The 25,554-nt window shown below is 50.1% G+C and overlaps 1 protein-coding gene across 2 annotated transcripts; it reads right to left on the reverse strand.

Moving 5' to 3' along the window:
- Positions 1-1,840: 1,840 nt before the first annotated feature.
- On the reverse strand, positions 1,841-24,969 carry IRF8 (interferon regulatory factor 8). Of its 2 annotated transcripts, none has more exons than XM_032156271.2 (9): positions 24,894-24,969; positions 20,911-21,085; positions 15,121-15,304; positions 12,646-12,734; positions 11,071-11,176; positions 9,789-9,836; positions 5,662-6,048; positions 4,242-4,357; positions 1,841-3,358 (listed from the first exon to the last, which is right to left on the reverse strand). In XM_032156271.2, exons 2-9 carry the CDS (start codon positions 21,082-21,084, stop codon positions 3,182-3,184), a joined length of 1,281 nt encoding a protein of 426 aa, XP_032012162.1. In that variant the 5' UTR covers position 21,085; positions 24,894-24,969; the 3' UTR covers positions 1,841-3,181. The 2 variants fall into 2 exon arrangements, with proteins under 2 accessions (XP_032012162.1, XP_058296538.1); XM_058440555.1 differs by lacking the exon at positions 24,894-24,969 and adding an exon at positions 21,233-21,256 and having other exon boundaries at positions 1,861-3,358.
- Between the last annotated feature and the right edge of the window lie 585 nt (positions 24,970-25,554).

Consider the following 25,554-nt stretch of genomic DNA (forward strand, 5'->3'; position numbering starts at 1 on the left):
TGTGTGTGTGTGTGTGTGTGTGTGTTGTGTGTGTGTGTGTGTGTGTGTGTGTGTGTGTGTGTGTGTGTGTGTTTAGTACAGACAGAGTTTCATCATGTTGGCCACGCTGGTTTCAAACTCCTGACCTCAAGTGACCCACCGGTCTTGGCCTCCCACAGTGGGATTTTGCAAAAGTTAATGAACTAAGTGGCAATCACCCAGAGAGGAATTGTTGAAATACCTTAACTTCTTAAAACATTTTTAAACTACCAAGAGTGGAGATGGCTTGTTTTTCAGGATGTCCCATCAGCCCGTCCCCACCAGCTTCCCTCCAGGGCCCAGAGCTAACCGGCCAGTGTGGGGTCAGCATCTCAAAAGTCAGTTCACTTCCAGGGCTCTCGCAGCATTCTCTAGAAACCCGAGTTCTTACAGAAGCATCCTGTTCCCAAATTTCCTCCTCTGCAGATGAAAACACTCCCCTCTCCCGCCTCTCCCCAAGCTTGCTGCAAGATGTTGAGTAGGAAGGATTTGTCGACTGTCTGCACGAGAGCGTTGAACTCTGGGGAGACAACAGACGATATCGACTTTCCACATTTGGCCCTGAGTCCACAGGACAGAGAAGAGCTTGCTTGTAAACAAAATTCCTACTTGCAGTGTGCGGACATTAGTGTGACTCATGGCAAAGATGCCTAAGACAGTGAGCAATGGACCCAGCTGCTGACCTTTTGCGTTGGGTGTTAGCAAGCCCACCAGCTCAAGGATGGCAGCGACATCTGGTCATGAAGCCTCTCAGGCTAAGCTGTCCTCCTGGGACATAGATGGCTCTCAGTCAGCCACGCATGAGCCTGTGCCTCAGTTTCCTCGTCTGTAAGCTAGAAATGAAGAACAGGCCCAGTCTCACTGGTCCCATACGAGGGCAGAGGAGAGAACAGACATGGCCTTGTGGATGAATCGTGCTGGGGAACTTCTCTCCACCTGGGTTGGCCAGCCCTGCACCTCCCGGAACTGATGGGTTTTGTCGTGTTGATGGATGGGAATATCCCACTAGGCTGGAAGTCATCTCTGTGACTGCCAGCCTGGGTCCCTCATGTCCGTGCTATCTCCTGAGGGCCTAGCACAGCGAGATGTGCTTAAATAGGACACACACTCCAGCCACAAGTAGCTGACCCGACCAGGGAGGCCTCGTACAAATCTCCCCCAGCTGCATCCAGGAGGGTGAAATCAGCACAAGACCTCACCTCCTCCACACCCTTCTGCACACTCATCCGTCAGCTCACAGAAACCCAAAAAGGCCCCCATTCGCAATAAAAACATTCTCCAGTGTTTTTATTCCCTAGGATCAGTCCAAGTCTCCGTATCTTTTTGCTGTTAAGGGATAGGTTGAAAAAAAAATCCTTAAAACAGGAGTTGGGTGAGGTGGCTCACACCGGTAAACCCAGCACTTTGGGAGGCCGGGGGAGAGGTTGGGGCAGAGCACATGAGGCCAAAAGTTCGAGATCAGCCTGGGCAACATGGTGAAATCACAACTCTAATTAAAAAAAAAAAAAAATTAGGCAGATGTGGTAGCCTATGCCTGAAATCCCAGCCACTTGGGAGGCTGAAGCACGAGAATCACTTGAACCTGGGAGGTGGAAGTTGCAGGGAGCCGAGATCGTACCACTGCCCTTCAGCCTGGGTGACAAAGCAAGACTTTGTCCCAGAAAAAAAAAAAAAATCCTTAAAATCTCAGTGCAATATTGTTTTAGTCCAGCGCACTGAATTAACACTGCACATTGTAGCAGTAACTCCCCCTTTACAGAACCTAGAATCTGGTGAGAATTACACAATATTTGACAGTGACTAAAAAAATACAGTACACAGCAGCTTTAAAAAAGAGCATTTTAATAAAGAATAAAAGAGATCAATATACTGTTTTAATGGATACAAAAATAAATATTCATTCAGCATATTAAAGATATGTGCTTTGACATTCATTTGAATTGGAGATTCAAGCCTATTGTTATCTTATGAACGCTTCAGCAAACAGGTCTGCCATTCTTAAAAATATAATGCTTTGTTGGACAAAAGGGAAAAGCCACGTCCTCTGGTCTTCTCCTCTATTCACCTGTGAATTCATCCAAATCTAAAGGACCTCTGGGTCTGACTGTCCCCTCCACAGGCGTGACGCTGGGAAAAGGAAACGGGCGTATTCTGGCTTTTCAGATTTTAAACCGGAAACTCTCACGGTCACAAATCCACCATGAGACCTGGGAGACTGGATGAGCTGTTTCCCAAATCCTAACACCTTCCACCTTCTCAAAACGAAGGCTGACAGGTGAGGCCCCTTCCTGCCCTTTCACTGGAAGGTTCTGAATGTGGGATGGTGCTGACTCAGGCTGGGTGCAAAGGAGAAAGGAGGGCATGGAAAATCTGACAATTCAAAGTACAAATATTTGAAACACATGGGAAAACCATTTGGAAAGAAGAAAAGAGGTATCTGGAATGATTTCATGACAGAAATGAAAAAAATAAATTTCGTTCTAATCTTCCTGGCAACAAAGCCCGAGAGGAGAAGGTTTCATTGTCTGAAGATAAAAACACACCCGTTTGCCTGGAGATGAACACATATTCCTGCACCGAATTCTAGAAAGAATATAGTTTCTTCTAACAAGCCAAGAGTTTTTCTTGCACTCATTAAAGGGGGTTTTTATCTAAATATTTTTAAATCTTATTAAAATGCATAAAAGTAAAAGGATATTTCACATAGAATCAAGCCTATGAAATCATAAATCTATAAGTCTAACAAAAGATAAAGACAAAAACAACCTTGTTTTCACAAGTTGATTTTTAAACTCCAAATTCCTTTATCGAAGCAGCTATCTGCTAATATTACTGAATGACAAGTCTTTGGAAATGATAGTTAACCGAAAATGCAGAAAGAATCATAGCAACTAATGATAATGATGGGGAAAGTATAGAAAATAAAATTTTTAGCCACAGGTTGTGGTTACAGCATCCAGGCCATCACTGACATCTCAGCGGGGCTATGCCACCACTTTGTATTAAACATCTACTCCTCCGAGAATGCCCTTACTAAATTAAGTGCAAAGTAAGGCATCCCACCCCAGAGAGAGGGATCCACATCCTTTAATCATGATGCGGGCCACTGTAACAGGGAGATGGATGCAGGACACAGCCGGGGTGGGGCGCCCAAGCGACGCACTTAGACGGTGATCTGTTGGTTTTCTCTGAAAAACGGTCTCTGGTGTGAGGCACAAATATCTGGAAACATCCGGAAGATCTGGTCTGGCGGCGGCTCCTCGGGGGCCTGCATCACAGAGCCGGCTCTGCAGCTCTTCCCAGCCTCTTCTGCCAGTTGCCGGACATAGAGCTGCTCAATCTAGATGGGAGGTGCAGAAAGTCAGAGGCAGAGGCGGAGGCTCCAAAGGGGGCTGGGCACTGTCTTTGACCCTAGCCAGGTCCTCTGATGACCCCAGTGCCACGTGAGTCCCAAGTGAATGAGCCAGAACGCCAAGAAAGGGCAAGCAGTAATCCCGCCAAAACTGTTCCATACTCCCCAGTACTGTCCCAGCTGGGACAGCCAGCACCCAGAATCCCACTATTAGAGAGTCATTCCTTTGACTACATGAAATAAGGGCTGGCAATGCCCTAATCTGTCACTTAGACCTTCAAGCAACTGAACAGGTAGAATCTTTCTGGAGAAGAGGCTTAGATTTAAAAAACAAAAAAGAAGAAAAGAAAACACACACACACACAGATTGTGCATGTCCCAGACACCAGAAGATGGCTCGGAGACGGCAAGAATCCGCTTCCGCCATATTGAAGGTCTTGCCCAGGCCTGCCTCCTACACAGGTGGAAACTCGTCCTTGTGCCCTCTTCTCCAGCCCAAAACTTGATCCTGACATGAGGGGGCCAGGAGACCTGGATGCAGGGCTCAAAGCTGCCCATACTGCCGGGTGCAGTGGCTCACGCCTGTAATCCCAGTACTTTGGGAGGCCGAGGCGGGCAGATCACGAGGTCGAGACCATCCAGCCCAACACGGTGAAACCCCATCTCTACTAAAAATACAAAAAATTAGCTGAGCGTGGTGGCATGGGCCTGTAGTCCCAGCAACTCGGGAGGCTGAGGCGGGGGAATTGCTTGAACCAGGGAGGTGGAGGTTGCAGTGGGCCAAGGTCACGCCATTGCACACCAGCCTGGGCAACAGAGCAAGACTCCATCTCAAAAAAAAAAAAAAAAAGAAGAAGCTGCCCGTACTTACCTGCACGAGAATGAGTTTGGAGCGCAAGGGGGCCATATCCGGAAACTCTTCCCCGAAACACAGCACCACCCTGCCGTCGGGAAGCCGGCCCTGGCTGTTATAGAACTGCTGCAGCTCTGGAATGACACAGGCAGAGGGTGTTTGCAAGCAAGGCCGAGATGACCTCCAATTCCTGCAGCAGCAGGGCTGGGGGATCAGGAGGCCCGGGGCTTAGCAGAGGTGCTGCAACATTTAGGCCAGGGCACCGTGGGATCTCAAAGTGGTGGCCCTTGGGCCAAATTCCAAGCAAGGAGCTGTTGGTTTGGCCATTCCAGGTTGTTGCCGGGATTTTAATGCCTGGGTTGAACGCCTCTCCATGGGCACAGCTGCCCAATGCTCCCTCTTATCTCTCAATTCGTGCATTGCTCTTACCTGCCTGGCCCCTGGAGGCAAGTGGATTTGCAACCCCGACCTGAGGACACCCAGGGAGGGCTGCAGCCCTCACCCAATTCTCTGACAGCCAACTGAAAGCGTCTCAAAGTGGGGCTGGTGGACAAGCAGCAGTCGCCTTCCCTGGGAGCTCATTAGCAATGTAGAATCTTGGGCCCTGCCTCAGACCCATGGAATCAGAGGGTGTGAGGCAGGCCCGGGAATGTACATTGCAGGACGCCCTTCCCTGCCGCGCTGCCTGCCCAGGGGTGATAACCCTCCTCACTAGGGGGATTCCTCAGGGCTTATGCACCTGAGCTCACACACGCCACCACACCCGCCCTTCCAGGCCCCTCCTCTGGGAGTTCTCAGGCCGGTGGCAGCTGAGACCTGACACTAGCTCGGGCTGTGCTGCTACAGGGAGAGGAGCAGAGAGCATGGGGACATGGAGAAGGGAGCCGCCATCCTAGCCCTCCAGGAGACACCCAGGCTGGGATCCTACACATCCTCCTCACAGCATAACGAAAGCTAATGGGCAGCACTTAGTGCGTGCAGCTGCCCTCCTGAGCACTTCGTGTGCGGAAAGTCAGCGTGTCTCAAAACCTGTACACAGATCCCCAGAGACCTTGCTAAGATGCAGGTTCGGATCCTGTGGCTGGATCAGGGCCTCAGACTCTGCATCTCTAGCCAGCGCTCAGGGACCATCCTCGGAACATACTCCAAGGTACATGAGGTTAAGTTCCTTTACCCTCCCGACAATCACCTGAGGAGGGTATTGATTCTGCACCCCTATTGTACACATGGAGAAGTTAAGGCACAGAGAAGCACCCCAGGACCGCTCAGTGGAAGAGGGCAGAGTGCCATTCAAGGGAGCCCCTCCTTGCCACACCATGCCCCTCGCTCCTCCACCTCCCTCCATGAGACCACAGGGCCACCCTGAGCTGCAAAAGGCACATGGATAGGAGGCGTGATCTCTAAGATGTGGGGGCAGCAAGGTGACGATGGTACAGACCTCGGAAGAACTGGCTGGTGTCGAAGACCTGGACCACCTCATCACGCTCCAGCTTGTTGGGCCTGCCCTTGCACACCACGGCGTTGCCGCTGCAGAACACGCGGCCCTGGCACAGTCGCTTGACGAACACGCCCTGCCGGCTGCTGTGCAGCAGCACCCCGCGCTCCAGGTGCCCGAACAGCTTCCGCGTCACCTGCCTCTGTCGCTCGCTGGGGATGGCGTCGGCCGGCGGGAAGCGCACCAGCTCCAGGCCCTCGGGCCCATACAGCTTGGTGCCGGGCAGCCCGGGCTGGCTCAGGGACAGGCGGCAGCCTTCGGGGCAGGTGGTGGTGGCCTGGCCCACCAGCTTGCCCCCATAGTAGAAGCTGATCACCATCTGGGAGAACGCTGTGGACGAGAGGGACACGATGAGGGTGCTGCAGGGAGACACACAGGGTCCGTCCTGCCCAAGCGCACCGTCTGTCTCACACCTACATGGGTAACTCTTTGTGTGTCTTGAACCACTTTGATATTCTGGGGAAATCCATGTACTGCTTGTAGAAGTAATGTTTTTACATGCATCAATAAATACACAGAATGACTAAGGAAACCAATGACTGAAAATATTAACTACACCAGTGTTCTCTGTACTTCTTCATTGACTGTTTAAATACAACATCCAGAGAAAGTCTGGTAACTGTTGTAATTTACAAGTCAGGCTGAGGGCAAACGATGTTTCGACAACTCATTTCTTATGACAATACTCCATCTCATAGGCACTGCTAAGGACACGGTGGTCTGCTGCCTACATTCATAACAAAAGGAAACGCTCAATTTAAACCTGAAGTTAAAGAAAATAAAGACATAATCTTTTTCTCAACAAATTCACAGTGACCTTGGTATTTCCTGGATTTCAGATTAAGAATCTCTGCAAAACACTTCATCCAAATCTGTTCTCAGGAAAGAGTCTGAAAAACACTCAAACTAAAGCAGGGGTTCCCCAAATGTGGCACACACAGAATAATGGGGGAGGGGTGATACATGTAAGCACAAGATTATTCCATCTCCAATATTCTGCCAACCTCTAACTACCTCAAAAAGCAAGCCTCAGTTCCGTGCTGATAGCTCTCTAACACCTAACACCTGTCAACCCCCGTTTTGAATAATGGCGCTGAACTTACGGCTCCAAATTCACCGCATTGTCAGAGGTGAAGACAAATTCAATGAAAGCCAAATACAATCTTAATCAATTCTAGCCAGACAGTATTATCTACTTATACCAGGTGGCACAGGTCTTCCTTTACAGGCAATGATAGTGGGTTCTCATTTAAAATAAACTTAAGTTTCATTTTAATTTAAGATTAAGATTTGAGGAAAAACATGATGTTAATAACAGTCCAGGCTGTGAAAACCAATTGTGACGCTGGACCTCAAGCGACCAAAGTTTGGAAAACACTAAACTAAGGTAGGAATGCAGATAACATGTAAATGCAGGGAGGTATCTGCATTTTAATCGCCTTAAACCAAAAGAATTACACATGCTAGCAATGAGCTCAGTGAGTCTGGAGCTCCTTCTAAGTACCCCAGACCGGCTCAAGGCTGCCTTGTGGAGCCACGCAAGTTGTGAGGTGCCTAACTCCATGGCGCCCCCTAGAGTTGTGCAAGGCACCACATCTGGGGAGGCCCTGAGGCCACCTGCATTCCCTGCTGACACTGCTGGGCACTCAGAACTCCTTGGACCCTCCCACTGGGCTCTGCTCCCTGCCTTATTATTTGAAAACCCACCATTCACGGGCTCCATTTCCAGCCATGCTGGAGTTACGCAGGTTCTAGAATCATGCAGGGTAGGAAGCTAGAGCTGCAGGAGCTCTGTTTCCACCTCACTGATCAGACACTTGAGGAAACTGAAGCCTAGATAGGGTCAACCAGAAGGAAATGGCAGCACTGGTCTCGCTCTTCCGTGCTCACCATCTTCCCCGCTGGTCTCGCTCTTCCTCACTCACCATCTTCCCCCCACGCCAAGTCTGCAACTTCTGCACTGCCTGCGGACTCCACACACTCCCCTTCCTTTACCCTGAAGCAGCTTTCGAACTTTGTTCCAAATGAATGAAACGCTTCAGGCAACTCCGTCACCCCTTTGGCCCTTTGCCCTGTCATTTCCGGGGCCTTATCTTAGTACCAGCACCTCTCAGTCATGTGAACTGGCAGCTTCACCCGGAACAGCTAAGTGCTTCAGAGACGCCTAAGCAGGAGTGTCTTAGTGACCACACACCACAGAATGTCTTATGATGAGAGAAGGTTCCAGCTGTCAGGCTTGCACCTGACAGGTGAGAAGCGACTCAGCAAGGGCTGCCAAGGTGAGGCAGGTGAGCCTTCTGCAACACTAAGCGCCCCACTGCAACCCAGCCCTGCCCTTACAGAGCCACTCACCCGCAAGAACAGCCTTGCTGGGGAACGGCCTGATCACAGAGGCAGCAACAAAGATGCCTGCAGCACAGACCCTGCAGCCCACCTGCCTGACGTGCAGTCCCAGCGCAGCCGCTGCCCAGCTGGATGACCTGGGGCAAGCCACTTCCCCACTGTGCCTGAGCTTTTTATTAGCAAAGTAGAGATAAAAACAGCATCCACCTCACTGGGCTGCTGTGAGGATTATCGGAGCTTATATTTGTGCTTGGCACAGGTAAGCACCAGTTAAAGAAACTGGGTAACAGGACAAATGCTTATCTACACAAACAAGACTGCTGAAGTTATAAACCATAGCCTATGGTCTACACAGCACATACCAGGTGCTGCGCCCAGGGCTTGGGACCTACCAGCACATTTAACCCTGTAAGGTAGATTATTAATTATTATACCCATTTTCCAGGTAAGGAAACTGAGGCATGGATTTACATAGAGGTGGGGGCGCGGCTGGACAGAGGTACCAAAGCTCACAGCTTCTAGAAGGATGTTTAGGATGTTCTGTGCATGAGGCAGTGGCTGTGACTCTGCTGGACTAATTCAAGGACATGCTCTCCCCAAATTGTGCCTCTGCATCTCGCCGAGATGGCTCAGTTCTGTGCCTGGCTACTCCACGGCCCCCGGAAAGCACTGGTCAGCAGACTCCCAGGCCACGGCCCAGTGGCTGGCGAGCCCAGAGGCTTAGCCCCATGACCCAGGCCTCCCAGAACTGAGCTCCTGTGAGCATGGCGGCTGCCGGGCACAAGGAGGCCTCAAGAACAGGCTCCAGCCAGAGGCCTGTGTGACCGGGATGAGATCCTGAACCTCCCAGCCTCAGTCTCCCTATCTGTGAAGCCGAAGCGAAACCAACCCCCCAGCTCAAAGGGCTGCCGGGAAATAGACAAGAACTTCATGGACAGCGCATTGTCATCTCGATAGCTCTCCTGCCTGGGTGAGCACCAACCTCTGCTACCCACAAAACTGTCCCATGAGGACCTCAGCCAGCATGCTTCTATCCCTGCCCCATTTCCTCCTCTGCCCAGAGGCCCAGCCCTAACGTTCTGTGGCCCATCTGATGAGACCAGCTGCTCGCCTTCCACAGAACCAGCCAATGCTGGAAGATGCCCCAGCTTCCTTGTTCAGAAGATGCTATCACCATGCCTGAGCGTCAGTTCCAGGGGCAGCTGGCAGAAGTGCAGCCAGGGTCCTTAGCCACTGAGACTACACACAAAGGCCACCTCTGCCCACTGCAGGCAGGCGTGGGGATGGGACAGCCGCGGGGAGGCCCCCACTCTGTGGCACACAAGCTACGTGACCAGCGTTCCTGAGCCCGTGAAATAGGAACAGCTGCACCCACCTAGAGATGGTAGGCAGGGGAGCCTGAGACGAGGCTCTGAGAGGCTCCACCACTCCCCCTGCGGCCCCAAAAGAGGGGCAGCGCTGGGACGGATGCTGGCCTGTCCCTCACTCTCTCTCCTGCACGGTTACAGCCTCAAAGAGCACTCTGTCTACTTGCTGGTCCAGTCCAAGAAAAGGTTCAAAAGAGGCCACTCGCCGGCTCCCGACCAAACGGTGAGGAGGAGAAATTGGGGCCTTGACTTCCACCCCAGGTCCTGCTCATCCTCGGAACCCTGCAACCCTGCTTGGGTCATCTGGGCTTTGTCTTCAAACAGTGCCCACGCCCCACTCAGCCCAGACCACCCCCATACCTGAATGGTGCGCGTCGTAGGCTGTGTACCCCGTCACCAGCGGCACGCCTGCAGGAGAAACAGAAAAGCAAGCTCAGAGCCACCCAGGTGTGGTGCACAGGGAGCCACCCCAATCGCTCCTTCTCCAAAAGTCCCTTAAAAGGCTGGACATGGCGTGCCAGAGGCTCCAGGGAGCACAGGCTTCCGCTGAATTCAGTGCTTTTCCCCACCAGAGCAGACAGCCATTGTTTCACAAACGCAGAAAACCAGAGTGGCAAATCGGGGGGACTTCCTCTATGCTGTGGGATTTCTGACCATGTGTCAATGTGACACTGTGGGGCCACATTTCCTTCCCACCTCAAGCACTTGCCCCCAGAATACCACTGGACTGCATACCCACCACCCAGGGCTTATCTCTGGGGGAGAGCCTGGGGGTGCAAGCTAGCTTTCCGGAAGGTGTTCCTGCAGCACAGACAGAGGTGCCTTTCCAGGGGCCTTTTACTCGACACCCACGGCCTGGCAACCTTCAAGGCCTTCGGGGCCAGCTGCCACCTCCCAGACTCCCACAGGGATGTAGGGCTGGGGGGAAGACGCCGAGGGAGGAAGCAAACACATTCACGGGCTGCAGAAGCCTGGGCCTGGCGGAGGCGAGGGCATTTCAAGCAGCTGGGGGTTCTGAGTGGCTTTCAAAAGAGAATCAAAGGATGAATGCCTCACTTAACCCTCGTGACCCCATGGCGTTAAGTCCTGGTTTCTCCGTTTTAGGGATGAATAAACTGAGGCTCGAATCTGCAACTTCCCAGTGTGGGATTCAAATCCAGGGCTCTGAGCAAACTTCCTGTTCCTGGTCTGAGTTCTCCTCTCCTCCAAATGCCCTGGGCTATCTTTGGTTCTGAGGGGGTCCTTAACGTGGTAACAGACTGGCCGACGTAAGGGAGTACCCACGGAGGGGTTGCCAGTGTGGTCAAGAGCTGCATCTTCCCTCTGGCCTTACACAAGTTCGCTAGACCGTCTTCCCCGGACTTTCCCAGGAGCGTGGGGAGAGCTGGCATGGACATCACCTAGGGAACAAGCAGCTTGTGCCCTCCTGAGAAGCAGCGGAGAGCAGGGCCAAAGGCACAGCTGGGCTCTGTCCTCATGGTGGGAAACCAGGGCCATGGTTGTTCACCTCTCAGGGCTGAGCTATCTTTAATGAGACATGGATCGTGATAGCAACAACCACCCCCACTCCGTCCCTGGCTGGTGGAATGCCATAAACCCTTCAGGCCATGCCTGGTGACAATTCTGGGCCACCCACCCTCACCTGTGCTGGGCTGCTGCGCCCACCAGTCTGGAAGGAGCTGACTCCGACAGGCCTCCGGCGGGGAAGGGCTCCTTTTGATCATCCCCATGTAATCGTCCACAGAAGGCTGCACAGTCAGGGGAAGGAGAGGAGGGCAGCTCAGTCACTGATCTCCCGCCTGGGGCTCCAGTGTTTGTAAAAATGAGCAGTTCATGTGTAACTAAAACCGTATTGTCACCTTTATCTCAGGAGACAAAAGTCAAGCTTCACTTTGCAACCTGAAAGGCCCTAGGCCTTAAATCTACCAGGCTTAGCATTCAAACCATGTGGCCAAATTACTAGGCTCTTTGGGGGCCACTAATGAGTTTCTTGGCCCTTTCCAGGACCTGCCTGTTGCAGACCCAGTGTTCCAGGTTATCCAATTGCCCCCAAAGCCCTGGACACGCAGACAAGCTCTGAGACACCAACGAATGGTGATGCTGGCCAACAGCTGCCATGCTTTCAAGAATCTCACTCAACGAGCCACATGCAGATGTTCAATCTCTGGCCCATTCCTTAAAGGAGGCTGATAAATCCAATTATGAAATGTTTTGAAATTGCTTTTCTTGTGACCCCGGTGTGGCAATCCGATTATCTCACTCTCTCAGCTGAGTCAGCAGAAAAGCCTTCTACAGAAAACAGGACATTGGTGGAGGGCCACGAAGCCAAGAATTCACTCAGTCGGCTGCCAAAGACCACCCAGAGATTTGGCAGCTGCCTCTGCAGAAGAGCAAGGCCATTCGGGTAGGTTACATTCTGTTATCTTCATTCTCTGACAGCCAAGCTACTCTTAAGGATTCCATTATTGCTATGTTATTAAGAAGAAGAATTTATACAGTACTCACACCACCTTTTGCAAAGGCTGCACGAGGTTTAGTCATGCAAATGTCCACCTTGCAATACCCATAAAAAGCATAGTTAAGAGGCCAAAGACAGAAGAAAAGGGCGCCCCAATAGCTGAAATGGGTATACAAAAGCCATGTGTTCTGCCTAAGGAGGCCCCGATTACGCTCTCCCTTGTAGCCTATTAGGAGTTTATGTGCAATTTGAACATGCTTGGTTATCCAGTTTTCCAATCCATTAAGGAATAAAACCTGCACCTTGAAAAGGAAACAATCAAATAGCCATGAGAGCTGGTACAACAACCCACGCCATCATCACAAGAACAGGCAGCAAAAAAAGTTTACATTTGGTTCTCTGTAGCCTGCTAGGAAGGCAAGGGAATTCACGATGCCATTTAAAAGACAGCTGTCCAAAATGTTCGAACAGTTTGGAGCTGGAAGGAACTTCACTGACACATAACAGGCAGCTCAGGCCCAGCCCTAGGGATGAAGGAGGGATCTGGCGTGAGGGGCTGACCTGTCGGCAGAAGCCAGCCTGGGGAGGGGGTGCCCAGCCAGTCCTTCCGTTCCAGCTCAGCACAGGTGGAGATGCCACTTCCTAAGCGAGCCCAAGGCTCTGGCTGCCTTCATACAGCAAGAACGGTGCCCCTCCCTGCCAGAAGACATGAGACTCCTCCTGGCAGGGCCAGACCCCTGAAACGCTGCCTCTGCTTACCTCCTTGATCAGGTCGTCGATTTCAGAGCGACCGCACTCCATCTCTGTGACTTCATTCACGCAGCCAGCAGTTGCCACGCCTAGTTTGCCTACAGAAAACCAGACAAACACCATGACACATGGCACGGAGGCATCACAGCCTTTGCTGAAGCCATAATCTATTCTGTAAATGCTGAGTTTAAGGAAACATTAAGTTAGTGAGTGTCTTCATTGGTTTGGGAAAGGCACAGAATTTTTTTCCCATGCTTCAGTCATCTGATCAGCAAAGTCAAAAGAGAGAAGTTGGTGGTGGTGGTGGTGGCTGTTTCTGCTAACACTTTTAAAGGATAAAGACAGCACTTGGGTCTCTTTCTTCTATTTTCTGAGATCCAAAATGAATCTGTATCAGATATACTTTACAGCAAGCATTTGCTAACTTAAAAAGGTTACATTTATAGGCCAGGGCATTTGAAAACACTCAAAGATTTCCTGGCAAAATGTGTTGGTAGGTTAGGGTCTTTTTTGTATTGCCAGTTGGCAGGAAATCTCTTTTTGGCCTTTCCAAATATACACATGTGCATCAGTGCACACAGCCATGCACACACACACACCACAGCACCCTCACTGATGCCCAGTGGGCACCAGCTGTAATCACAAACCGCCTAAAGGTGCACAGTGTCCACAGGAGCACGCTGGGCCAGCCTCTGCTCTTTCCCTTCTCATGCCGCTTCCTCAGTCCACAACTTACCTTATGAAGTTTATCAGTGTGAGACGTACCACAACCAACAAACGCTTACAAAAATTCATTATTCCCAGTGACCTACAGAATTTACCCACTGTTTCCTCCTGGCTGAATTTTGATTCCATTTTGATAGATTGAACAATTCACTGAGAAGCTACTGATGGGGAAGTAGGGAGCAGGTGGGACGCTCACCATGGAGCCTGCAAACCACTGAAGTTAGAGGAAAGTGGGCCCCTGTAGGCAATTATGCAAATGCCACATTGCTTCACCCCTGAGAACCTCCTGCTGCTTCTTTAACATCACTAGCAGGTGATGATGGCTGCACCCCATGCTATAAACAAGTTGGGGTCACCTGCCAGTTCAAGCCTGACTGATCTTGGGGGCGGGAGTGAGGGCCAAAAGAAACTTCTCTATTCCTTCAAATCACAATTTTCTTTTCGGTGATAAAAAAAATTGTCCAGAACTGGGAAATGAGGCAAAAAGATGACTGCTTAGCCTTTCAGGGCCACCCCAGACTATTACGTAGAGGTTTCCTCTTAAAGGGCACCCGATTCTCCAAAGGAAGGTCAGTTTGTTGGCCTTACTATTTAGTACTGATTAGGGTTCAGGCTCAGTAGAGTTAGGTGCTAACCGCAGACGATTAGGCTACAAACGCCCCAAACCGCAATTGTACGGTCCGGGTCGGGCACTGGCTTTGGCTCAGCTTTCTCGTTCATGGGCCACATTCACCAGCACCTCGGATTCTCTGTTCACCATCTTTACCATCATGCTGCCTCCTTCATGATGATTAAACAACTCTCTGACACAGATTCGCTATATATTTGTTTGAATCACAATTCTAACTTTTTAAAAAATTCTAAGTCAACACCCCCACAGTGGGAAGAGTGCAAACTTCAAACTTCTGCACAGCCCCAAGAAGTTTTGGGGGTTTCTATTTCTTACAGGCATTCGTGGACTACTCAGAAGCTTAAAAGGAGAAAGCCAGAGTGGATTATTCTAAAAGCCCCATCAAGTGGCTAAGAAAATCAATGTGTTAAAAGCATGTTCTAAACCAGTGCTGGTAATTAGGTTTTATCTCGTAAATCAGCTACAATTCATAGCAGCTGCACAACACAGGGCTTTGAAAAGGATTCTGAGGCCAGATCCCAGCTCAGTACTTTGGGATTTATTTTAGTGATGTGGGGCCAGGGTGCGGCATGTTTTTGCTGTCCTGCTTTAATCTGTCACAAATGCTTTCTTGGGATTTGAAAGCGGGGAGAAACCTCAGGAATGATCACATCCCAGAGTTCCCAAATAACGATCAGGATCTACTAACACATTGAGGCATATCCCATCTCCAACAATGAAGCCCACGGTGCCATCTTTGACAACTTCATCTGAGAGCTTTACTCCCAACCCTCATGATCCAGCCCTCCTGTGGCCACCATATTTTCCCCCAGCCTCCTCTGCAAGTTGCTAGAAAATAAAAGGATTCCTCATCAGCAACTGCTGGAGGATGCTTATTCCTGTCCAGGGAGGTCCTACACATGACTGTGGTCAGGCAGCAGGTGGGGCACAGGCTGGGCTGCACCCAATCTCCTCCGCCCTTCCCTCTGAGGTCACTGGAAAGAGATCTCAATCTCTGCCTTCGCAAAGGAGAGAACTACTTAGTTTAACTGAAACTATGTGCCCCAGACCCTGTGTCTACCCCAGACCCAAGTTCTGTGGTGAAGGCTACAGGCCAGGGCAGCTTCATGCCCATAAAGGATAGTTACATTTTTGCTCTTCCTCAGGAACAATTCGGTAAACTTTGTATGGCTCGGAAATGTCCAGTTGGGACCGGTCCGTCACTTCCTCAAAATCTGGGCTCTTATTCAAAGCACAGCGTAACCTCGTCTTCCAAGTGGCTGGTTCAGCTTTGTCCCCTTCTTTAAACTTCCCTTTAAAAACTGCCCAGGCCTGAAGAAAGAAACAGAAGCACATTAAAGTCATGGCCGACTCCGATCACAAATATCGGTCACCATGACCAGGACCCCACACATCCTTCCCTTCCCATAAGTCTTTGTTGGCCATCAACTCTCATTCCATTTCAGGACCCAAAGAGACTCCAATCAGATGTCTTGAGTCTTTTCACATCTGGGGGCCAGATGTGAAAAGACCCCAGCCAGGGAGGGGGTCCCCCGGGTTCACACAGCTGAGTCAGAAGTCGAACCCAGGCCGACGGCTCCTCCAACCCTGGAGTGCACCTTTTAGCCAAGCCCTTGCCTGGCTGAAAAGCTGGAGACACCTGAGGTTTACATAGCACAAAGAGGAAGTTGCATATGGTTTCACCAGAGCGTTCAAAACAAAGAACAAGTTGTTGCTTTTAAAGATCAACCCCTAAAATTTAGCATGAAAAGGGAACATTTGCAAAAAGTCAAAATGGTCATCCATCGCCCTGTTACTTTTAATAGAAATTTTGTTTTGCATTTTTGCACTTATTCTAGACTTTTCCCCCCAGGTGCGGTTTAAAATGTAATGAAATATTTTCCCTTTATTGTGTGTGTGTGTGTTTTTTAATAGATCTGTTTTCTGACTTCTCCAAACCTTAGGATCTGAACTAGGACCAGAAATTCAAAGCTTAAATCTTAAAGTCATAATGTAGAATGGGGCAGTACAGATTTTAAAAAAATAAGACAGGTGAATGGACAGATTTTGAGGTTGCAAAATTGGAATACAGACACACCAACTAGGAGGTAACCACAGTCAGATAAGAATTATCTTCGGTTTCAGGAAAAATCAGACAGTGTCCTCCAGCCTAGAATGCTAGGAGATCTCTAGGGACTTCCATTCCAAGAGACAACTTTCCCAAGGCCACCCAGGCTGGGATTAAATGCCAGCTGTACCCACTTTCAGCCCAACAGTTTCTCCACCACAGCAAGTGTTCTCAGGCTTAATGCATATACCAACCCCTTGCCCCTGGGAAGCTTATGAAAATGCAGATTCCTGGGCCTTGCCCCTCAAGACTCTCACTGGGGAAGGGAGGTTGGGTCTAGGTGGCTGTCTTTTTTTATTTTTTATTTTTATTTTTATTTTTTTATTTTTTTGAGACAGAGTCTCACTCTGTCACCAGTCTGGAATGCAGTGGCGCAATCTGGCTCACTGCAACCTCCACCTACCAGGTTCAAGCGAATCCTCCTACCTCAGCCTCCCAAGTAGCTGGGACTACAGGTGTGCACCACCATACCCAACTAATTTTTGTATTTTTAGTACAGACGAGGTTTCACCATGTTGACCAGGATGGTCTTGATCGCTTGACCTCGTGATCCGCCCGCCTCGGCCTCCCAAAGTGCTGGGATTACAGGCGTGAGCCACCACACCCGGCCCAGGTAGCTGTCTTTAGCCAGTATCCCAGGGATTTGGATTTAGCTACCCAAGAGACCATACTTCCAGAAACTCCATCATGCCCCCATTGAGTCACAGCTCCTTTAAAATAGCCCAGACTGTTTTTCCTCTCAAAAAAGACAAGAATGCTTACTGTTCAAGGCCAATGCTGTCTACTTTGTTGATGCAAAATGTTGCACCTCTACCTGGGGTAAAGAAACTGGAAGAACACTCCTATTAGTGAGCATAAGTGGTAGTTTCCTTATGTGACGTTGATGTAAAACTCCCCTCTAAAAATATTTCTTAAAGTATACGGTTTTTAATGCTCCCTTTCATTAACTGCATCACTGAGCAGGCATTAATTTGGGTTTTGCTGCTATTGTTTATTTTTAAAGAAATAAAAGAGCAAATTATGTACTAAATCAACTGTAGTTTCGAATTTTTATTACTTTAAATCAGGGTTTCCCCACCATGGCAAGCCTGACATGTCAGCTGGGACCCTTCTTTGTGGAGGGGTGGTCCTGTGGATTGTAGAATATTCAGCGGCATCCCTAGCCTTGACCCACCAGATGCCAGTAGCACCCCTCCCCCAGCTGTGACAACTAAAAAATGTCTCCAAACATGGCCAAGTATTCCTTGGAGGGTAAATCATGATACCTCCCCCACCTGAGAACCACTGAGTTAACCCACATCTCAAATAGGCCTTGAAATGCACAGATTTCATGGCAACGTTGTGATCAGCTGGTACACATACACAACTGCGATGCCTGCAAGGCACTGCCACATTCACTCGTTCATGCCAAGCTCACACTCACCCCACGAGCAAGGCCAGGCCACATCGTCCATCACAGCAGGGCCCACGGCCAGGAAGCACCCAGGGCCACCATCGGGTAGCTGGCTTGCAGCCTGCCCTGAACTCTGTGACACGGCAGGCACCTGGCCCTCTCCCAGCCTCTCTAGCCAGCATTAAAAGGCCAACTTAGCTTGATGAGCTCTCGAGATCCTTCTTGAGCTAGAGCAAAAACTAGACATGAGAGTGATTTCAAGGCCCCCCAGCCAGCAACAGTCACTATGGCTCATTCAGCCTCCACCATAACTTATTTCTCCTGTTGACACACAACTCAGGCTGACAGCATTGAACTCAGACCAGGAGGACTTCCTAATTTAATATGATTGTTTCATGTTGTATTTTTTTAATTAAATGCTATTTTTCCCTTCAAGGCCTGCTGAATGAGAAATATCTGTGCTACTAAGTGAGCTTTAACCCATTTCAGGCCTGTTATGATTCCTGGAACGACCATGAATCATAACCCTCACTTACCTAGATTTTCCCCCCTTGTCGTCATGTCAAGAAGGTAAAGTACTTTTTAAAAATTAAATGAGCTGCTATCAGGGCCTCATCAGTGTACTCAGGGCCAGTACAAAACGAGCTCAATGTTTTTTCAATTTCTCTTCTGTGATCTACACCGTGAGGCCGGCCTCAGGATGACGCCTGCAGACAATGAGGGATTTTCCGGTATAAGTGGCCCCTTTTACCATCCACTTATTATGGAAGAAACCAAACTCATAAATTTCTTTCTTAACTCCTAAATTGTTCAAAAGTTTTCTTGGAACAGTGGAAAGAAACAAGTGTCTACATAACCGGAAAATCCCTAAGATGGCTCTAACTGACCGAGGTTGACTTCATCCAACAGCCAAAGATCTATCCGGCCAACGTCACAGAGACAGGCCTCTCAGAGGATGCATGGGAACAAGCACAGCTCAGGGAAGCACCTGATGGGCTCTTGCTGGCGCCGTGTCTCCACCGGCACTGGTGGCCCTCCCGATGGCCTCCCTGCTCCAGTGGGCACCCGCGTCTCCCTCCTGGCCCCATTCCTGCTGAGATTGTAGACTCATTTCAGATTGCCACATCAGGCGACTGCGTAACCAACGGAAACATTGGGAATCTTGCACATTTTTCTCAACACTGTTGAAACGGCCATGAAGAACATTGCATAAGATGTATAAATCTGGGGCTTTATTTCATTACCCCCGAGCACAAGTTGAAGTAGGGAATGGGGTGAAGGGAGAAGCTTAGTCTCTGTCAGCAAGCCACATGTCAGGGCTACACAGCCTAGTCCAGCACCCTCTGCCATGTCTTAGAGATGTTTTACTGATGTCCAACCTGCAACTGCGTCCTCAGCATCCAACACCTCTGGTTAAGTCTGTTGATCCTGGCAGTGGCCAGCTCTTATCAGGGTTCTCAATGGGGAGGGGAAGACTCTGCCCCACCAGGAGACATATGGCAATGTCCAAGACATTTTTGACTGTGACAGTAGGGGAAAGGATGCTACTGGCAACTGGTGGGTAGAGGCCAGGGATGCCACTAAACATCCCACAAGACATAGGGAACCCTTACAACAAAGAATTGCCCAGACCCAGACATCAAAAGTGGTGAGCCAGAGAAATTCCAGCTTTTGGGGTTATCTATAATGCAGAGTTCCCAACCGACTGGATAGGACTCTGGCGCTGTTTAAATTTGCAGTCCTTCCCAAGAGAAGTTCACCATGATGCCAAAGGCAAAAAAGGAAAAAAATCTGCAATCAAACACGAGAGAAATCCACAATGGCACTAAGGGTAAGGAAGCAGGCAGTGGCATCACAAAACGTCTTGGTGCTGAGGCTCCCTGACCTGGAGTCCTTGATCAGAAAGAATCTGGAAGGTGTGGGGCACCAAGGGATCCCTCAAAGGTGAGTGCAAAGCATTCCCTTGTCCCCATATTCCTTGGAGTGGTCAGTAATGGGCATCAGATTCTCAAGAAGATCAGCAACCTCAAATTGCAGATTTAACAGAATTACTGAAACGCACAGTCCCACTGCAAACATCGGTCAGACAAATACGTGCAGGACCAAAATGCATCTTAAGCTACCTTTGACCTATTTATGGTCCACTCTGGGGTTAAGGTGTGATCTTTTGTCATTTTTGTTCTCTGGTGTCAGGGGACAGTCATCTGTGGCTGGGAGTCCAGCACTGTCATGGGATCCTACAGCCTTGACCCCCTCCACAGCTTGTTTGTGGTCTCAGATCTGATTCTGGCCCCCAACAACTCAGCCCCCTTCGCCCCTCTCCCACACTCACTCTCCCCTCCCCACCCCTGGCCCCCAAATGCAAGAGAATACGCACACATGGCAATGGCTTATAACCTGGGCTAGGTAGGACTCAGACTACGTGTAGTGTCCATATTTGCAAAAGTGGAAGTCTAGGCTGACCTTGACCTAGGGCTCCGAATCTCCCAGAGGTGAAACCTGGACATCTGGAGCCTTAGAGATACTCACACAGGACTCTGATGACCCACAAGGGACTCGACAGCCCAGCTGGTCTGCAGAGCTGGGCTGCCCTAATTCCTGGTTCCTCTGTCTGAATCTAGGTGTAATGGCAAGAAGTCTCTGTTGATCAGCTATTCTGGAGTTAGGACCAAGGGTTCACAGTTGGGCCATCTTGCATCTGAATGCTGGCTCCATCATACAAGAGCTGTGAGACGTCAACAAGTCACTTCTCCTCTCAGTGCCTCTATAGAATGAGGGTGGGAACAGCATCTACCACACAGGATCGTGTGAGCAGAAAACAAGCCGTGGGCCAGGCCTGGCACAGAACAAACCCTCCGTCACGTCTCTCCACGCATGGGGAACCGATTACCCTCAAGGGAGGTGAGACTATTTTTAGAAATCTGCTGCAGGTTCACAACCCCCCACACGATCCAGCCCCCAAAGGAATGACAGATGGCATCTCACCCTCCTGAGCTGGCCCTACAATGCCAGGCAGAAGTATCAGCTTTGAAAGAACAAGGACTGAAACCTTCCCTGGTATATGCATCGCCTCTAACGGAAGCCCGTGGGGAAAGGTCTTAGCGTGAAGGTCTCAAAGAAGTCTTTTCTCCCACTTGGCTCATCAGGAAAAGGAAGCAGCAGAAAAGGGAAGAAAAGAGCCTTAGATCTCCTCATCAGAGTAGAAGCGACCACGAAAGTGACTCCGTAATTTAAGATATGTGAAATCAGCTCATGTACATTTTTGAGACGCATTCAGCACTCCTGAAGCAATGTTTGCTTTTAAAAAACTGCATTCATTTTTAAGTAAATGAGAAAGATGTCACTCAACATCTCCACCAGCCCATGAGGGAAAGGAGACACTGTGGCCACAGTGGGGAAGGGAGCTGGGGTCTTTACCTTAAAAATGGAGGCGTCCACTTCCTGATTATAATCTTGCTTGCCAGCGTGCTTCCAAGGGATCCGGAACATGCTCTTCTCGTCATTCTCCCAAATCAGTCCTGGATACATGCTACTGTCAATCTGCTCGATCAGCCACTGCCGAAGCCGCCGACCACCATTCCGGTCACACATCCTTGGGAAGACAGAAATACACACTGTGATGTTATGGATATTGTCTCATTCATCACAGCAACCCAAAAACTGCTAACAGGAAACTCAGAGGTTTGCAGCAAAGGTGCTGGCTTGGGGGAAACCCACAGATTCAGGGACTCCGGGACACCTGCCATGAGAAGGCAATGCTGGCCTCCATGACCTCACAGCCCTGAATGCAAACTGAAAGCTCCGTGGGAAACCTGCAGCCACCTGCAGCCACCAGCAGCCCCCTGCGGGCCCCTCCCACCATGCTGGCTGTGCTCCTTCCAGCTTTCACCGACCCTTTCCCTTCAGGCAGATACAGCCACAGTGAACAGCTCCAGTTTTAGCGCAAGACTGGAAGGAGAGGGGGAATCACTTTTACAGCACCAGGTTCCTTCACTGAACAGCCCACTATCCTAAGAAACAACTGGGTTACGGGATGCCCAGCTGGCCCCATATTCCCTGAGAGAATACAGCATCTGTGCCGTCTGAGAGAGAGGAGGCCCTCAGGCTAGCCCATCTAAACAGCTGTTCCTTCACAGTGGTAAGAGCAGGAGTTTGAGAATGAGACAGAACCGCGATCTCATTCAAGTCACGCCACTGCTCACCTGGGAGACCCTGGATCAGCGTTTAAACTCAGGGCATCAGCTACCCAGTCCCAGGTGAAACTAACGAAAAACTACCGATACTGGGTGTAGAGAGAATTCAGATGGTACACAGAAAGCAACTGAGGCGGGGCCTGGACCTTACATGCCAGATGTCATTATTATCATCCAAACTTCCTTCCTGGGCAACTCCTATGACCAACTGAAAGTTAGGAACAAGAGTGAGGGAATAAAGTGCAGCTACCGAACAGGGCAAAGTTCACTGGGCTCCTCTTCCAGAAGACGTCCCACTCTAGGGACCTAACCATCCCAGGGCACCCAAAGACATCCTTTGGAAGAACATTCTTACCCAAGCAGACAGCTTCCCCAACAGCACAGAGAAAGAGAGAGAACTAGCATGACCTATCGACTTAGCGCCAGCATTTCCAAGAACACTGCTGGAAATCCCCAAGACAGCTGGATAGACGCCCACCCAAACAAAAAATAGCATTTTTATTCTTCTGATTAAAATGTGACCTCTTTGGGCAAACGAGTTTGAAACGATCAGCAGTAACAAGACATAACATCCCAAAATACGGTAGCGCCACGCTGGTCCAGAAAGCAAAATATCAATCAGATCCTTCACAAGAAGTACGCATTCTGGAAACTCCAGCCACCCTGCAGGTGGCCGTGAGATGGGAAACAGGGCCAGGTCCCAGGGAGGAGGAGGTGGGATTTCCTAAATTCTCCATCCAACAACCTCAGTTGTGCATTTATGGATTTAAAAGGGGGTGAGTTCAATTTTTTTTTTTCTTTAGAGACAGGGTCTTGCTCTGTCGCCCAGGCAGGAGTGCAGTGGTGCCATCATAGCTCGAGGCAGCCTGGAACTCCTGGGATTAAGCGATCCTCCTGCCTCAGCCTCTTGAGTAGCTGGAACTACAGACATGTGCCACCACACCCAGATAATATATTTTAGAGACAGGGTCTCACTATGTTGCCCAGTCTGGTCTTGAACTCTTGGCCTCAAGTGATCCTCCCACATCAGCCTCCTAAAGTGCTGTGATTACAGGTGTGAGCCACTGTGCCCACCCAAATTAGACCTTGGTTTGAAAACTCTGAACTCTGGCATAGGCTTTTCTCTAACAAGACCTTGTGACATCACTTGAACCTCTCCCTGAGGCTTCCTCACCTGTAAGTTGAGAGGCTCTATCTCAAGAGACCCAGAATTCTAAAGCAGGCCACTGTGTTTATCATAAAGAAGGGACAGACTTGGGAGAGGGTACCTGAGAAGAGAAGTGGAAGACCACTACCAAAGACCCCCCCGCAACGCTCCGAAAACAAGTTAGCAGCTCTTTCCTGGGGCAAAGTAGAAAGATTTCTCCTAGATTGAGGAATGAGCTGCATAGAGGTGGCCAGAACACAACACAGGAGTTGGCGTCTGAGAATTTCAACTAAATGAGATATTTCCCCTGATTTCCTTGCTACAAGTTTCTTAAACTAGAATCCACGGTTCCTGAGCCTCCTGCAACCAAAAGCAAAATTTTGTCAGTACAGGCATTTTTCTAGAAAGAGGGTCAACACTTTCTTATCAGGATTCCTAACAGATTTATAACATCTAAACTGTTCAGGACAACTGTCCTGGTGATTTACAGGAAAAAGAAATTCTAAAAGGAAAAAGAGAAGAGTAAGTCATAGCATGTGAAAGCTGGAAAATACTTTAGAAATCATCTAATCCAGCCCCCTCTTTATTTAAGAGAGGAAAAACTGAGCCCAGAGAGGCACGGCAAATACCAAGGCAGCCAGCGGACCGTGGTGGAACCCATGCCGGCGTCCCAACGCCAGCAGCAGCTTATTTTACACATGGTGCAGAGAAACGCCACGGTTACGTTACAAGATCTCTGCACACGTGCAGCCCCGTCTGAGTGTCCTTCGTGGTCTCCTCCAAGATTCTAAGTAACATCAAAAGCCTGAGATTCTATTACAGTTATGATCCATAATGATTTATTAAACATTAACAAATGAATTCCAACAAATGCCCAGCCAGGAAAAATTAATAAGTCTAATCACATGTTTATAACTTCCTCTTCTTGATTTTGAGGTAATCTATTGGCCAAGCCCTATCTGCAGCCCTAGAACTGTATCCAGCAGTCAGGCTTTCCAGGACGGACATGATAAGAGGCTGCCCTGGGCCCACCTAATCCAGATTACAGGACACACCTGAGCTGGCAGCAGCAGACTCCACCCTTTCCCCCCGCCTCGGAGGGCCCAGGGCACTCGCTCTGGCCTAGCATACCCTCATCACTAGACCAGAAAGCACCAAAGCCATTTCTCTCTCTGGCACCAGCATTCGTCAAGAGACTGAATCACTCCCAAATCTTTTCATAGAGGAAGATGCCGTAACCCAAAAGGACAAGCTTTGAACTGTCATTTTAACTACTAGTTCTTACCTTTGGTTTAAAAAAGAAAGTAGGGGGGCCATTGGTTGGGGAGACTTCTTAAAATTCTGGAAAATTCAGTCTCTAGTTTCCATCCATAAAGCCTTTTGCAGCTCTGGGTAAGTAACACATCTCACCTCAGGAAAGTCTGTCCTATGTATTGGGACTCATTTTACAAACAATGTTCTTTAAAGAAATTTTTTCAAACAATGTTTTTGTGAGCTGTGGCCCATATACAGACTCTCTTGCCAAGGACGACTGGGCTGTGATGGAAGCAAAGGCCCTCAAGCCAGACTCAGAAATCTTGACTGTCATTAAACAGAATTTTAGAAGCAGTCTGTCCCCTCCTTCACAAACTAACCCTCAATAACGACTGGTTATTGGGCAGTTCCACAGTTCTGACCCTCCAAGCATTATTCCACGCGGTAGAATTTCAGTGGGATGATAGAGCGCGTTTCAAGATAGGGGGTTGCTATTGCCCTTCATTATATGAGCTCTCCTAACGTTTTCCATGTAAACCAGATTTAAAGAAAAACGAGATTTTTAAAAAGCCATCTATCTACCAATCTTTGGAAACAGGCAAACTATAATCAACGACTTGGGCATTCAGATTGTACTTAGGTGGCTGGAAAATAAGCAAAAAGCAGAGAGGGACACGGGCGGCCACTGAGCTGCGCCCAGGGACATTACGGTAGGTAGTTCCACCCCCACGCCCCGCCTGGCGTCTGGGACCCCGCGGGACCGGACCGTGCGGGACACGGGCGCCCTACCTGCCCAGTGTGCCTACCTGCCGCCGCCCTGCTGCCGTCTCGCCGCCCGCGTTCCCACGCTTGCTGCCGCGCTCCAGGCGATGCGCCAGCGGGCGCGCGGCCTTAAAAAGGGCAGTGGCGCGACGGGCTGTGCGCAGAGCGACGGCCACACCGACCAATGGCGTCAGCTTGGCTCGCGCGGCCCGCCTTCTTTGAAGTGCTCTGCTTTCCGAGAAATCACTTTCCCGCCCCCGGCGGCCGCGGCAGGGGGTCCGGGCCTCTGCTGGAGCCGCTGGCCGAGCCCCGCTCCTCACACCTGGGATCCAGGGGCGGTGCTGCAGGGGGGCTTTCCCAGGAATTCCGGAGGCCCCGCGGAGCGACCTGGAGGCGTCCCCTGCCTTCCAGGCCGGCTCGTGCGGACAGCCCCGGGAGTGCGGCGGGTCCCGAGCGAGCCCCTAGCAACCAGCCGGACGGTGCAGACCGTGCGCCTGCGGCTCATTAATCAGAATCCACAACCAGAAACTAGCTGCCCCGGCAGTCTCCGCCTCCACGAGCGCTGGATATTGGGCAGTGACGCCCGCCGCGCGTTATTCCACGGGCACGGGGACGCGAAAGTCATTTACAGACCGTCCCGGGTCACTGGTGGCCTGCGTTGCCCGGGAGGGGCAGGAGAATCCCAGCTCCAAAGGAGGCCACTGC

The sequence above is a fragment of the Hylobates moloch genome, unplaced genomic scaffold, assembly GCF_009828535.3.
Source record: "Hylobates moloch isolate HMO894 unplaced genomic scaffold, HMol_V3 SCAFFOLD_6, whole genome shotgun sequence".
In the NCBI taxonomy this organism is placed as follows: Eukaryota; Metazoa; Chordata; class Mammalia; order Primates; family Hylobatidae; genus Hylobates; species Hylobates moloch.